General features: G+C 48.4%; 2 protein-coding genes across 3 annotated transcripts; one reads left to right on the top strand and one right to left on the bottom strand.

The window, feature by feature from the left end:
* Positions 1 to 276: 276 nt before the first annotated feature.
* On the top strand, positions 277 to 3,769 carry LOC141928791 (gonadotropin-releasing hormone II receptor-like). The gene is made up of 4 exons (XM_074837494.1): positions 277 to 552; positions 1,812 to 2,321; positions 2,881 to 3,082; positions 3,360 to 3,769. The coding sequence occupies exons 2-4, from the start codon at positions 1,815 to 1,817 to the stop codon at positions 3,767 to 3,769; spliced, it is 1,119 nt and encodes a 372-aa protein (XP_074693595.1). The 5' UTR covers positions 277 to 552; positions 1,812 to 1,814.
* A 5,980-nt stretch (positions 3,770 to 9,749) lies between these two features.
* Positions 9,750 to 15,389, bottom strand: PARP16 (poly(ADP-ribose) polymerase family member 16). 2 transcript variants are annotated; one of them, XM_074837698.1, is made up of 6 exons: positions 15,110 to 15,389; positions 14,289 to 14,426; positions 13,291 to 13,497; positions 11,975 to 12,146; positions 11,072 to 11,213; positions 9,750 to 10,455 (listed from the first exon to the last, which is right to left on the bottom strand). In XM_074837698.1, the coding sequence occupies exons 1-6, from the start codon at positions 15,299 to 15,301 to the stop codon at positions 10,311 to 10,313; spliced, it is 996 nt and encodes a 331-aa protein (XP_074693799.1). In that variant the 5' UTR covers positions 15,302 to 15,389; the 3' UTR covers positions 9,750 to 10,310. The 2 variants fall into 2 exon arrangements, with proteins under 2 accessions (XP_074693799.1, XP_074693800.1); XM_074837699.1 differs by lacking the exon at positions 13,291 to 13,497.
* Between the last annotated feature and the right edge of the window lie 212 nt (positions 15,390 to 15,601).

Genomic DNA, 15,601 nt, shown 5'->3' with positions numbered 1-15,601 from the left:
GACGTTCATCACTAACTCCAGGGATAATTAACTCATTTTCCTGTATTTATAGAAATCCGATGCAGGGACTGTTGGCACTTATCCCTGATGGGGCCACATTTGGCCACAACAGCTTGAATTTTGGCCATTTCTTGCAATACAGCAGCTTTGTCATCATCCCCGCTGCCTGCTCATTAAGCCTGAAATCGGGCAGTTCATTAAGCCCACAACGACAGGGGTGCCGGCCTCTGCCTGGGGGTGAAACACCGGCAGCTGCCTGCACTGGGCTGCCCGTGGGTGCCCACCTCCGCACACCTCTCTCCTCCTTCGCCAGTGCAGGGGATGTTTGCATCAGCGTTGCCATCTCCAGATGCCTGTGTACGCCTGGGCTAAAAACAGCAATAGCTCCCGGCTCGGCCGCCAGCAAAGGGAAATTTTGCTGCTGCGAGGGGTTTGTTGCAGGGATGTGATGCAAAGACACGCTGGAGAATCCTGACTCGACACCGCGGCAGTGGGAGACCCGTGGGGAAAGCCAAGGAGCATCTTCTCAGCGTCAGGGCACGCGTATGTCAGGTACATTCCCCATCAGCTGGGACAAATCCAGACCTGGACATGGGTTTCCCCTTGTTTCTTCCAGACAGACAGCAAGCAGCTTGGTACTTTAAAACTGTTTTTTCTTTTCACTGCTTGCTTGTTGGGTTGGTCTTTGGGGAGGGAGGGGGGTGAAGGCAGCAAAGGGGCTCACTTAGGGGCTCAGGGCACAGGTGGTGGAGCTGGAGGAGGGTGGTTTGTTGCAAGGTGTCAGCATCTCCATCCCGCAGGGCTGGGAAGATGGATTTGATCTCTGCTGCTTGTGTTATTTGTGCAAAGGTGGGGAAGGCTTTATTTTGGTACCAGCAAACCAGAAGGTGCTTGAAAGAGACATACCTTACCTGCAGCTGGGACTGTTCATAGCTCATGTCCCTGAGAGTTGGAAGTATTTGCCCCTGAAACATAAGTTGTCCCCAAGCTGGCTGTGCTGAGGCAAAAAGGGCAATTAAATCAAGCCATGGGGGACCCCCAAGCTGCTCATCACCCCTGAGCCACCCCCCATGTGGGTGTGTTTCTACCTTTACCTCGTCCTCCTGTTTCGCCTCCAGAAGGCAAAGGGACAGAGGTGTTGAGCTGGTGCTGCTCAGGTTCTGGGAATGTCCAGGCTCCTAAATGCTACCATGATCCTCTCCCGAGAGCCACTGTCAGTCCCCAGAAAGTGTGGGATCCCCCTTCTCCCCTCCTGGCCTCCTCCAGTTGCTCCCACTCACAGACCCAGGTCTGGTGCTGGAGATGGATGTGGACCATTAAGGTTTAACACACTAATGGAAAGTGCTGTGGGGTTTCTAAAACACTGATCCCTGCTTGCAAAGCCCCTTTGGAAGGATGAGTCCTTGAACCGAGCACAGCTGCCCCAGCACAGGCTCAGCCAGCTCTGGTGTGACCCATTCCCGGCTGGGTGCTGGTGGGCAGCAGCTTGTCCTGGCCACTGCTCCTGCTTCCCAGCTGCTCAACTGCCTCATAAAGAGCTAAAAATATATGTCTGTGAGAGCAATCACTATAGCTACGGCAGGGGTTAGCCAAAGAGGGCAGCTGGGCAGTATCACCACGACCGGGAGGTGCAGTGCCTCGGCAAAACAGGCAACATGAAGGGGACAGGCAGGGACAGGCTGGGACCGGCAGGTTGCTGCTGGTGCCTCCAGTGCAGATCCCACCATCTCCCTATTTCTCCTTATATTGAAGCTGCAGCACATGACACAGTCCCTAAGAGGGGGTTCACTTTGCCGCTTGCATTTTGGCAGGGGATGAGTGACGAGCAGCTCCCCACATCTCCCTGCCACCCTGCCATGGAGGGGCGCACCAACGTCTCAGCCTCTGGCTGCCCTGAGCACTGGGTCGAGCCTCGGTTCACGCAAGCGGCGAGGGTCCGCGTGATCATCACGGCCATCTTCTTCTTGCTGGCGGCGGGCAGCAACACGGTGGTGCTCGGCAGCCTGCTGAGGAAGAGGAGGAAATCCCATGTGCGGCCGCTGATCCTCAGCCTGGTGCTGGCCGACCTGCTGGTGACGGTGGCGGTGATGCCCCTGGATGCGGCATGGAACGTGACGGTGCAGTGGTATGGCGGGGACCTCTCCTGCAAACTCCTCAACTTCCTTAAGCTCTTCGCCATGTACGCAGCTGCCTTGGTGCTGGTGGTCATCAGCCTGGACCGGCACGCGGCCGTCCTCCACCCCTTCTCCCGCGCTCGCCGCCGCAATGGGCTGCTGCTCCGTGCTGCCTGGGCTGGCAGCGTGCTTCTGGCTTTGCCCCAGGTAGGGCTTGGTGCCCTCCCCATGGGATTTGCCCTGGCTGGGGTGGTTTTGGAGAAGGGCTTCTCCATGACCGCAGCCCCCCAAGGTCCATCCCAATCCATGGGCTCCACCACCACTGGCTTGGCTTTGCTGAGCGAAGCAGTGTGGTTGCTGCGCTGGGTGCTCAGCACTTTCCTTATAGCACCCAGTCATTGCAACACCATCAGGGTGTTATGCTAAGGACTGGGAAAAAATTGTGTCCACTATCTTTTATTCCTAATGCACATGGTTATCTTCTCCTAAAAATGCATCACTGGACTACTGCAAAGCATCTTGGAGCAGACCAGGACAAACCTGAGCAGTTCCTGACCAAAATAACATGTGGTATGGCCACAAAATGGGATTTCACAGGTGTCAGATCCCACCCATCCTGGCCATAGCCATGAGTTAGGTGCCCAGAGAGCCTCTCCCAGTCCAACAGCAGCAGGGAGGTAGTCTCCATGCACAGCCAGGATCATCTCCAGGATGTGGAGCCTTGTTCCAAAGCCTCTCTGACTTGCTATTCTGTTCTCCATTTCAGCTTTTCCTCTTCCACCTGCACACAATCCCAGGAGGGAACTTCACCCAGTGTGTTACTCATGGGAGCTTCCGAGCGCACTGGGAGGAAACCGTCTACAACATGTTCACCTTCACCACCCTCTACATCACCCCCCTGAGCGTCATGATCGTTTGCTACATCCGGATCATTTGGGAGATCAGTAAGCAGCTAAAGATCAACAAAGGTAAGCAGGTTATAGCCCTTTAGTGTCTACCATGACTCCATGATTGATGCTGCTCCAGCTTGGAGCGTTGTTGGATCTCTGCCAACACCCTTTGAAGAGTAACCTGAGGGGTTTGACACAGACTTCTTGACCCACCTTCTTGCTGTGTTCTGCTTCCTGTGGGCCATGGACCAGACCATGGCCTGGTGGTATCCCTTCTCTGGCAGAAGCACAGTCATAGATGGTTATGTTTTGGTTTTCTCCCATTTCTAGCTATCCTTTTGACTCTCCCTGGCAGGTTTGATAAGAAATCAAAATGACCACATCTCCAAGGCACGTATGAAGACTCTTAAGATGACCATAGTGATTGTAGCCACCTTCATCATCTGCTGGACCCCATACTACCTCCTGGGCTTGTGGTACTGGTTCCAGCCAGCCATGATCCAGAAGATGCCGGAGTATGTCAACCACAGCTTCTTTCTCTTTGGCTTGCTGCACACCTGCACCGACCCTGTCATTTATGGACTGTACACCCCCTCCTTTCGGGAGGACGTGCAGTTGTGTCTCAGGGGCATTGAAACAGCCATTACCAGGCACGAGAGACACAAACCCATCTCAGTCTCGGAGAAGAACATCAAGGATGATGCTGTAAATGGTGGGGTGGCATCAGGGGGCTCCAATGGGACAACTGTCAACACAGTCTGCTGAAGAGACATACCCACAAGGAGACGGGAGGCACAGCTTTGGGGGCTGCTCTGTCCCATAGGATCATTCTGGAGACTTTCATAAGGAGGTTTGTGACCCAACTTTGGTGGGTGAGGGTCTCTGGCCAGAAACTGGAAATGTGACTCCTGCCTGTACTCAGGGTGAAAAACATTTGGGGGGTCATTTTTCTATATTCTAGCAGCCCCGTGGCAATTAGAAACACATCCTTTTTGTACCCTACGCACACTCTAGCCCTGATGCTGAGATCAAGCATCGACCACACTTCCAGCATCAATCCCTGGGAGGAGACATGATGGCTTCTCCATGGTCCAGGGCCATGTCTCTCAGGGTGGCCAATCTATAAGTGCCCTTTGCACTGAAGTATGGAGCTGCACAGATGCACAGCGCTATGTGGTGTCACCCTGAAAGGCTGCGGAGGTGCGATCACAGGCTTTTACTCCATTTTCTCCACCCACTGTAGGAAAGGGTCTCTGGAAATTTTGGTTCTCTTGGCTCAGAGCCCACCTGGTTATCCCACAAGCTGTGTGTGAAGCCCTGGGAAGGATGTAAATCTTTGGGGAGTGACTAATGCAGAGGCATTAGTCCCCTTGGGGGGGACTCCATGGTGGGGAGGGAGAAGGTGCTATGAGGATGGAGGGGCTTGGGCAAGAGGTGCATGAAGAACCACAATGGGATGGGATTGGATTTCTTCTCCTTCTGAACACAGTCAGAAGGGAAAACAGTCCCTGCTGCCTTGTTCTGGCATGCAGGGGTGGTAGGAACACATCCTTACGTACCAGCTCTCTGGGACACAGAGCTGACCAGGAGAGACAGTATTTGGGGTAACCAGAGGGTGACATATCCCAGCCCCTCTTGTCTGTCTTTACCCCCAACCCTTCTCCAGGGCATGAGCTGGCAGGTCTCAGACCACATACTGGGCTGTCCCCAGCAGCCAGCACAGGCTGATGGGAGCAAACCCCACATTTTCTCCTCTCTGTTTTCCCCTATTTCATTTATACACATATATCTTTACCTTAATGACTTGACCCAGCACCTCACCTCTGCCCTGAGCAGGCTGGGTGCAGCCACTCCACAGGTGATGCCTGGGGTAGCACAATGAGGAAGGTGATGGGAGGCACCTGTGGACAGAGGGGCCAATCAACATCTATTGGTGTCAGGTGGGGGCTGATAGTCTTTAGCTGCACTACGAGAGCAAGGGAGGCTGTTGGAGGAATCAGCTGAGCTGTGGTGAGTAAAATGGATTTTTTGCTTTTCACCAATGTGCCAGAAGTTGTTTATGAAGGTGGAGGTCTCTTCTCTGAGTGTAGGTTGAAGAGATGGGTTTATTCAATTGTGTTGTTCCTTTCCATGTGATTAGAAATAGTGGATCATTTCTTTGTTCATTCTCTGCTGATTGTTATTAAATGCATTTTTGCTTTTGAAGAGACATATAGTTTTGAGCCAGGTGGATTTATTTTTCTGGTTTTGTGAAATCTTTGGGTAGCTCAGGAGCTCTGGACTTGGCAGGAGGCAGTTCCCTGGGCATTTCTGTGGTGACTGCAGTTTTGAATGAGCACCTGGACTTTATCAGGATGAAAAAGCTTTGTTTTAAAACCACTCTTGACTTGCTGTGGTTCTATGTGTAGGGAAGCTGGGAGATGTCTCCCCCCCCAAAAAGCAAATCTTTGGGCACCAAGGGGGTTTTCCCCGAGGGGGGCTGGATCCCTGTTGGTCAGAAAGGATCTATACTGGGGTCTCCCAGTGCCCTAGCTAACAGATTGCTAGAACTGGAGAGGTGGCAAGTGGTGTTTGCAGGTTGGCTGAGGCTGGGCAGTGAGAATACAGGAAGCTACAGTGCTCAGGGTGATGCCAAGCTGTGGATGGGTGCGAGTACTTGCCTTTCCCCATGCAAACTATAATTTATGCTAAATATGCTGCCCAAGGAGAAAAAAATTCAATTAGAGCTGTAGGAGCCCAGACTGACTGGTAGGAATTAGCATGAGCCCTTTAGGAAGCATCCAAACTCCAATGAGATGCGTAATTGCCATTTGGCTTTCCTGGGCTCATTCTGCTCAAGGTTAATTACACAACGCTAACGGGAGCAGGGCTTGCTGCTGCCAGGCTGGCTTGGCTTGACTAGTGCAAAAGAGAGTTTCTTGTAAGTTGATGGGAATGACTTGCAGTAGGGGAAGCTAATTTATTCATCGGAAACTCATTTGGTCTCTCTGTTTATATTACTGATGATTGCTAATGGGAGGCAGAGCTTGAAGGTGTGTTGGTTTTCTGGCAAGCCTCATATAAGCAGGAAAGTGTCTTTAATCTCCTGAAAACAGTCTTCATCTGCTTTCTGCTGAGTGGGAGAGAACAGGTCTGGCATTGCTCACGCACTTAAGGCCACTTGTTCCCTCCTCCATGGCAGCAGGAGAGCTTGGAGACCTTCTCTGAGGAGCAAGAAGCATTTTTTCTCTTGTGGGAGGGACCCACCACCTCTACACCCCATGGGTATAGTCAGAGGGCAGAAGTAGGTTTGGCTTTAGATGAAGAGTAGGAAAATTGGGACGTTGGTGCTGGTATGTACCTTGGTCCTTGGGGGAAGCATGGCACATCCCTCGGGATGCTTGCCGGCACTCCAGTGCTGCTCCTTCTGCCTGCCTCTTGATACCTTCCTTCCCATTGCTGGTGCTCAAGGCTGACATTTTGGGAAGCCCAGAGTGTGGGCAAGGTGCCCAAAGTGACAGCTTTCACGATAGAAGGAAAATGTCACCAAAAGAGTGTGCTGCCAAGCTGTGTGCCCAACGTAGGCAGGAAGGGGGAGCAAGCAGGTGGGCAGCACCTCCCCGGGGGAGCTGGGGATTGACCTGGGTCTGGGTCTTGCTAGAGGTGGACTGAAGCCCAGGCCTGGTTTGAATATTGCCACAGTTCTGATTCTGCATTTCTTAAATCCCTTCATACTTTAGAGAGCAAAAGATTTTTGCATTGCTCATCAGGAGTGTGAAACCCAGAGCCTTGCTCCTCCTCACCCCGGGGGTGGTCCTGCTTTCTGCAGTGGTTCCCTCTCTCCCCACATTGTCTCAAACCCCTGGTCTCCTGCAGCATCTGCCTTCCTCCTCAGCTGGCTTCTGAGATCTCTCCATATATGTATATTTTATATAAAACCACTTATATATAAATATATTATCTATTTCCCTTTATGGGAGGAAAATTCTCCCACTTCCCCAAAACCTGCCCATTCCCTCCATGAAACACCACCTGCCACGCTTTTCCTTGCAGTCACAGCAGGATCAGATTTGTCTGACTTGGTAACAGTTCCTTAACATTCACTGCAGTAATGTAACGAACATATTAATAAGCACAGATAGCTTTATATTTTACAACTTCTCGACCTCACCCTGGGCTGCCCGATTCAGACTCAGCGGTCCTTTGTTTGGGAGGAAATTCTGATTCATTCCCCATTAGCATTTTTATAGTACTGTGCATGTTCAAAGAGCAACGCAAGTGGCTTAAGAGGTTAATGCGAACCTTGGGTTAATTCATAATATTGTTAGTTACTCAGCACAATACTCGCATTAATTCAGCTGACTGCATCTCGCCACGTTGGGAAACACATGCTGAAATCAGCAGGGAGCACAGAAAACAAGCGTGGGAGTAGGATATTAAGTATTTCGTCGGCCTGCTAAGGTAGAATCTGAGCACCTTAAATGTATTTTCCCATTGCCTTTGAGGAGAGCGTTACCCTGCCCCACAGATGTGGAGCTGAAGCATGGCGGAGGCTGTGCCCAGCATCTCTGAGGGTCTGGGAGCGTGAGGGATGGGGCTGCAAGCCCTCTGAGGGGCACTTGAGACGTGTTCATCAGGACTCAGCCCCTACCTGCAGCCACCTGTTTCTTCTGGGTCTATTCAAATGATTCAAAGCAGAAAAAGCCACTTTTTTCCTTTGATACCTGCTGGTTTAATTGCAGTGCTGGACTGTGCGAGTCTGCCTCGAGAGAGCCCCTGCAATCCTTTTCTCTCTGGGGATATAACCCGGAGCAGCTGGTGCAGCAGATCAGCCTGGGAACTAGCACCCTGCACCCATGCTGTTGCCCCACGCTTGGGAAGAGCTCAGCTGAACAATTTAAAGCCAAATAAAAGCCCAGACAGACATTAGGAGATAGTGCTGAATGGCTGCTACGTGCTCATTCCTTTTGCTTACTCTTCAGAAACCTTGCTATGCAAAGAAACTCTGCTGCGTTCGTCCCCATCTGTTCCTTTTGCGGACTCCCAGGTTTGGGCCTTTCTCTGCAGTGCAACCATCCCACAACTGCTGCCGAACCCCCTTTTCCAACGGGCCCCCAATAGCCCATCTGCTCTGAAAAGTCTTTCGTTTGCAGACGTACGACCCTTTTAACAACGCGATACCCTTTAGATAGCATCAAATACCTCTAGGTTTTCTGGCTGGCACGTGACCTATCCTAAACTGACAGATTCATGGCCCAACATTATATACGACATGCTGAGGTGGACCAAAAATGGGCAAATATTCCCAGGAACCCCGTGCAAGTCTCAAACCTCAAGTTTCTGCATTGGAATATCAAGGAGTAAACTACTACAAAGTAGTTGAATCCACTGTGCAATAAATTGTTAGTTTATGTATATTTTAATTGCAAATCAACGCTATAATTAGCACGTACATTTCTTGGGCTGAGGCAATGCAATGTGCTTTAACAGTGAGCATTATTAACGGACTGTAAAAGGCAATGGGGAATTGGATTATAATATTCTTGTTTTGCAAGCTGTATGGTGAATAAATAAATTTGTTCTGGCAGCAAAATTAACTGGAATAAATGCTTCTAGCTCCATCCACCAAGAAGAGGGGTTGCTGTAAATGAACTCGTTCTCAGCCTTGAGTTAGAAAACCTGATTACCAGGTCATTATTTCTGGCAATTAGGTACCAGAACAACATCAGAGAAAGAAGAGATTTTCTTTGAAATATTTAATGAGTAAGGTAGTAATCATAGACTCATTTGCTGGAAATATGTGATGAGGGGGTTTTTTTGTGTGGTTAGGGTTCACTGTGCAATGAAAATCTGCGTTTATCAAGTCTACTACTAAAAGCTAGACTGCAAGCTGGGACTGTGGCACATATCTAACTTTTCTTTGCCTAAATTCCTGGGCTCTTCATCGAGTTTACTCCATACCCAGACACTAATCAGAGGACAGTCCTTTGCTCCTTTTTCAGTTTCAGGTAGTTGTAGGTTGCTTTGTAACAACAGCAAATGCAAAGGACTTGGGCAGGAGGGGGAGAGTGCCGCCCTGTTTATGTTGCACAACTTACTCATACCTATACGTGTGTTTCCAAACAAACCCCCAAAATGCCCTTCTTCAAGATTAGAAAAGATTAGTCTGAGATGCTGAGGTTTTACACACCAGCGTTAAACCAAAGCACTTTGCAAACAGCGTTAACTGCCATAATTCTGACCAGAGAAAACCTCAACCTCTGCGTGAGAACTTAGTGTGGACAGTCTGTCTTACAAACATACCGTATTGTACACAGGTTGGCATGTGGAGGCCTACGTCAAGTCTACGTGAAGTTAACTGTACTACAAGTGTTCACAGACGTAAAATACAACCCTACTGTTTCTGCTGCCTTTTTACTCTATTTCTTACAAGTGTTTCAGGAAATAGTTGGGATGTTACTGCTAGTTAGTCCATTTGTTCATAAAGGGAGGCTGAGAACAGTTCAATACAGGCAAAAATATTGAACCAAAACCCAGGCAGCCCCACCCCAAAAAGCCTGTCTGGTGGCAGCATAAGCGGAATCCTTCACCTTCCCTCTTCTCGGTGCAGGAAAGGCAGTTTGATAGGAATAATCCTTATTCAGTACTGATGCTGCAGGGCCTGAGTCTGTCTGATCTGCATGTTAACCAATGACAAGACAGATCATGGCTGAGAGCACAAATCTTGTAGATGATTTATAGGGGGGGAAAAAAGTACTAGAAACCATTTAATTTCTTCCATTTTGGTCTTTATTTCTTGTTGTTTTCTTACAATCGTTATGCTCAAATATAAAAATTCCTGGCCAAAGCCAAAGTTAGTTTTAAAAGTGATCCCATCTGTGCTGATACATGCTAAACATCACTGAATTTAGTTTCTGTAAAGAAACTGTTAAGACTCCCTACAGGTCACTTTGCCTGACATTCAGAAAAATCCTCCTTTCCAACTTGTGCAAACATACCTCAGTTTGACAGAAAGTAGTACGACCTGAGTGTTTCCACACTTAGTTTTTTATTAACTTTAAATAACTTTTTTCCCATGGACCCTTAATAATTGGTTCACGCTAAGCTGCACCACTGTGACCCTTTTCAGCTGTACTGGGCATCCTCATGAATCACAGGAACAGAAATAAGAATAAACGGAAAGATGCCATGAGGATAATATATTGGTGACAGAACTGGAAAGCTCCAGGCACCTTTATTTCCAGAGCTCTGGAACAGATGCAGTGCATTGCAGATTGGCTCTTATTAAGGCACATGGTGAAAATAACAGTTTATCATCTCGGGCAATTCATCTCTCAGAGTCAAACATTCTGTGCCAGTAGTAGATGAAGGTTGGCGAGTTGCTGGCCCCTATCACTATTAGCAGCAGTAGGTACAGCATCATCATGACAGCGAAACGGTGGGTGTAAAACCAGGAAGATTGACTAGAAGGCCTGAAAAGGGAAAAGTGCACGAGTTCCGTCAGACGCACAAATACCTCGGCAAAGAGTATCTTAGGTTATTTTAAATGGTTAAGCTAATGGAGTAAAAGCAGAAAGTTGTTCCACCATCCCTGTAACTAACAAAGCCCGATTCCCCATCCCTTTTCCTGAAGTCTCCATGCACAATCCTGTCCTTTCCCCCTGTGTTCACACCCTTCTCTGTGGTTTGGAGCTGTGACTGCCTGGCCTGTACACACACATTGATCAGCCGGGTGAATGCTGCCACTTAGGACAGATAAAGGCAGAGTTAAAACTGTCCTAGTTTTAAGAGCTGCACTCATCAGTGCTTCACTCTTTGTTTCCGGCTGCAAACAGATTATTAGAGCTCTCAAAGATATTAAGTGCTTACAGGCATAGCGAAAAAGCAAATTTAGCTGAGCCTGGCAGTGTAAAAGAGTGAGACAGAGGCAACACCATGGTGTAAGCCTTATTTTCACAGGAACCAGGCTAAAAACAATTCTGGCAGTGCAGCATCTCTTTCCTGTCATTTTCTGTTGTTTGTCAAAAATGTGATGTGTTTATCTGCCTGTTACAGCATGCTCATCACTCTAGATAGCTGAACTCTTACCTCCTATGCTGTTTTTGTGAATATACTAGCAAGTATTTAACTCGTAAAAGCTGATTGTTTGTGACAACGAAGTATTTCTGTGGTACATCACCCCCTTCGCTGTTTTTCACTCTTGCTCTTTTTCTGTCTATTTCTTCTGAATCTGAATGGGAAGAGGAAAAAAAAGAAGTTTTGGGGGGAATAAAAAAGAAAAAAAAATGCACAGCTTCAAGTAACTGTAAAAAAGCAAACAACCAAAACCCCCCCCCCCCCAAACCTCCCCCTCTACCAGAGTGGGGATGAGAAAACCAAAGACCTAGTCTTGGTATTCCCCTGAATCCCTTAGCATCCAAGAATAGACTGAAAAGTTTGCTTGAGGCTATAGCACTCCTAGTCATCCCTGGTATGGATGGCATTAAGGCCCAGATCAGGTTGATAAGGAGGTGGGTCTCCCACACAGTGCTTGAGGAGCTGCTAATATTAACAAGAAAAGAAAAACAACATTGAAGGACTGATTGAGCCCTGCAAGCAAGAAGCAGTCAAAGGAGGACAGCCTGAGCAGAGGCTTCCCAGACATCTAATAAAGCTCATTACCAATACGTTTGTGATGCTTCTGTTCCACCAACGCAGGTGAAAACATCGGGCATAATGGAACATGATTTTTATCATACTACTGAAACTAGGAAAAACAAATGACGCCACCAAAATATTTTCTACCCCTTAAATATACTATTCTAAGAGAAGCTTCACAGACAACGAGGCTGTTGTGCATTTGTTGAGGGGTCAGTCAGAAAAGGAGCCAGGTTCTGCTGAAGGGTATCAACACTCCATATACTGCACTTTTATACAAGATCGTATATGCACAAGGCTGAAATATGAGAAGCACTAAGAGATGAACAGTAGTTATTACTGCAACAGACTCACCTTTCTTCTTCACCTGACACTTTACATCTGGGTGGTCAATGATCTCACAAACAGCTACGCAGCTAAGGATAGAGCCCAACACGCTTCGCTGCCAACCGAGACCGTGAGGGCTGTAAAGGAGAGCCAGGCTCAGGTCACTGGTGAGATAGGTACCTTCACCAAACAGGGACGTCTGAAATGGAATGGAAATATATCCTAAAATCCTGCAGTGCAAACTATAAACGACATACAAGTGTTCTTTACTTTCAACCTGGCAGTTCTGTTTCTGAAGGTAAGTTAAGAAAGGCTTTTCTGACCCGTATTGGGCCTGGTCCATGCACTGTTTCTGTCCTGGCACAACTTCCTCAGGGTGGGGCAGCTGCCCTCTCCCATCCCTCAAATTAGCTGCTTGGCACAGCCCTTGGTGTGGACAGATTCATGCTTTCCCGGATTTGGATTCAGCCTGCCAGCATAAGTATTTTATATCAACATGACTGCACTGCTGTTAGAGGCATTTCACTGATTTATTGAGACTGCCATCATTCAAATAATTCAACCTCCACAAACAAGGCAAGGCTTTAACTCGCATTTAAATCCATGCTTTACTAGAAAAGAGGGAAGTAGTTTTTAATTGTGAATTTCTTCAAATATAACTGTTTTAATAACTTTGAATCAGAGAATTTGCCACACTGGCTAAAATTATTAATCCAGTAAGTCCACTGTACCTGATAAGCCATTACTCATAAAGAACCTGGGGAAAAAACATAGTCCAGGTTGACTGGAAGGTTAAGCAGCTGCTGTGTCAGAGCAGCTTTACAGATGACACAAAAAGCCAGGAGTTCCAACTGCCTTTCCATTGAAATCAGAAGAGCTGTGAATCCTACGGGATGTCTCCCTTAACCAGGCCATTTAAAGAAGGCTCCATTTGAAAGTAGCACCTAAAACTTACTTGATCTAAACTTGAGGCCAGGCAGAAAGAGAGAATCTCTATGTTGCCTGGGTCACTATCCTCCTCCTCTGTGCACAGGCACTTTTCAGCTGCAGGCTGTCAGACAGGCCAGTATTTTCAGAGGCATTACACTTCCTCACAAAGAAGCGAAGGATAGCTGTAATTCATCACACTGGAGAAAAGGGTTTCATGCCACTTCCAGTTTTTACCCTCAGGCTGCACTAGAAACTCCAACACAACCATCCACAAAGGCTTACACTGAAGTGAAAACACCAGTGTAAGATCATCAGTACATTTCGTATCCCTTAAGGAATTTGGGCCTATTTTTAAAAAGTGTCACTAGCTGCAAATGATCAACAGAAGATGGTGCCAGTACCAGGAGCCTCACCCTGTTCAAATGGCAGTGCAGGCCGTTGTGCAGTATGGAATGGAAGTTCTCGAGGCGGCTGCCATGGAAAGCGTAGATGAGGTCCCGCTCTCCCTTGGTCTCAGCAAACTTGGTATTCATTTGATCGCAATACACGATTTCAAAGAGGTAGTCTGGAGCAGGAACCACAGCCCCAGACATCCCTGTGAGCTCCTGGATCTTCTCATACTTAAAAACAGGAGGGAATATAAGTGTTGGTTTATGGGGTTAGATTACAAACTAGAAATTTTGCTTACTGTCCCTTAGTCTTTCATACTGTCTTATGCATTTTGATTATGCTTTCTGCATTAGAATTCAACACTGCCACAATTCAGTAGAAGTGGACAGTAAAAATTCTGACAGTTTCTTGCTATCAAAGCTAAATCCTAATTCTTCTTTCCAGAAAAAAAGCCCTGAATTGTGATTATGAATTAACTGATGATGTAAGGACAGTATCACAATTCTACTTTGGCTACTAAGACGATATATTCATCAGCTGATCTTGGAAGATGAAAAAAACTGGAAAACAGAAGTTGTTTTCATCTTGCTGCTAATCTCTACAACTATTTTGATCCCTGTTACAGAAGTGGCTTTCAACCTTTCCATTTTTGGGGCAGTAGGCAGAAGTACAAAGTTGTCTTTCTCAGCAAGAAGCAGGACTTTGGTCCGTGACACCTGCGTCAGGACTATTTTGGTCTAGAACATGCAGGTACGTGCTATGTTAATGGGAGTAACCAACTACAATTGCTGCCCATCATCAACTACTGATAGTGATAACTATTTCTGCCAACCAGTGTTCCTGAAAATTTTATTTAAAAACCAGAACAACCAACCCTCTCTGTATACAGAAAAAAATGCATTCACGTTGAACTGTCAAGCTCTCACAATAACCAACTAACTTCTGGCAGGAGGAAATAACTCTCTGAAGTCCAAGTTTGCCTTAAAAATTCTAATCAAGATTTTCAGAATTCAAAACTCACCTCCTGTTTCGTAGTACTTTGTATCGTGAAGACCTTAGATGATAAAATCCAACTAAACAAATCCCAGGTCCTTTTCTCTGTGTTTGTAACAGTCTCCAGAAGTTCTTTCAGGCTTGGTAGGGCATGGGTATCTGCAAGCTAACAAGACAGGCATTTAGTACAAGCTCCTTCTTTCCATTATGATTAAACAGAGACCTCTAGTGAAAACAAAACACTATTTCACCCTAATAGGTTGTAAACGAAAAAACAGTTTCTGTTCTGAGATATAAACATTTGTAACCAGTTTGTGGGAAAGTTTGTCACTAAAGGCAAATACCAAACAAGTTATAAAATATTTATATTTACCAACAATATCTGTAAGGTACATACAAGAATAATCAAACTCCTGACGGAAAACAAGGTCTTACAGTGCAGTATCTGCAGTGGGATAGATGCAGTGGGTGTTCAGGCCATGTAGAACACAAACTGTTCAAAATTAATTTGAATTTCACACAGGGCAAGCTCTTCCCACACTTCATAGCCCAACACTGGATGCGGAAGTTTCCATGTGTGGGTTTACTGGTCAGGATCCCAAATGTACTTTAAAACCTGGATTCCCTGACCAGATAAATAATTCTGCTTTATTAGTAACTGTGAGGCACCGCTGCCCTTACCTCCGAGGGCAACCTCGCCTGCCTCTCCCCCAGAATAGCCCCGGCACGCTCGGCCTGGGCTCCCCCACCTATCGAGCCCCTTCACAGGGCTGTTTTCTCGCTCCAAAGGCAGAACACCACACTCCCGGCTCGGCTGCACCCCCCCGGGCCGGGGGCACCGCCACTCACCAGCCCCTCGAAGTCCTTGGCGTCGCCGCCGGCGTAGCGGCCCGGGAAGGGCCTCAGCGCCGAGTCCCGCTTGTAGCTCTGCAGCGCGGCGACGAAGAGGCTGCACCGCAGGTCGGCGGCCAGCGGGTCCCTCCCCGCCGCCTCCCTGACGCGGGAGGCCGCCTCGCCGGGGCCGGGCCCGGGCGGTGGCATGCCCGGCGGGGGCTGCCGAGCGGCGGCCGCTCCGAGAAGGCGACAGCTCCCGCCCGGGCGGCGGCGTCCCTTCCGCTTCGCCGCCGGGACCGCGGCCTGGCCCCGCCGCTCCGCCCCGCCGCCGCCGGGCGGCCGCCTGTGCCCGCCCCGCTTCGCTTCGCTCCGGCGCTCACGGCCGGGCTGCTGGGGCCGCAAGGGCCGCGGCTGGGCCCCTTCCTCGGGGAGGGGGGAGGCCTGGGGGAATGGCGCGGGCCCCTCGGGTAGAGAATGGGAGAGGGTACAGGGCAGAGGGGGGGAAAT

This window comes from Strix aluco, chromosome 12 (genome assembly GCF_031877795.1).
Source record: "Strix aluco isolate bStrAlu1 chromosome 12, bStrAlu1.hap1, whole genome shotgun sequence".
NCBI classification, from domain to species: Eukaryota; Metazoa; Chordata; class Aves; order Strigiformes; family Strigidae; genus Strix; species Strix aluco.
Note: the sequence above shows the minus strand (reverse complement) of the source record. Positions and strands in the feature narration are given on the sequence as shown.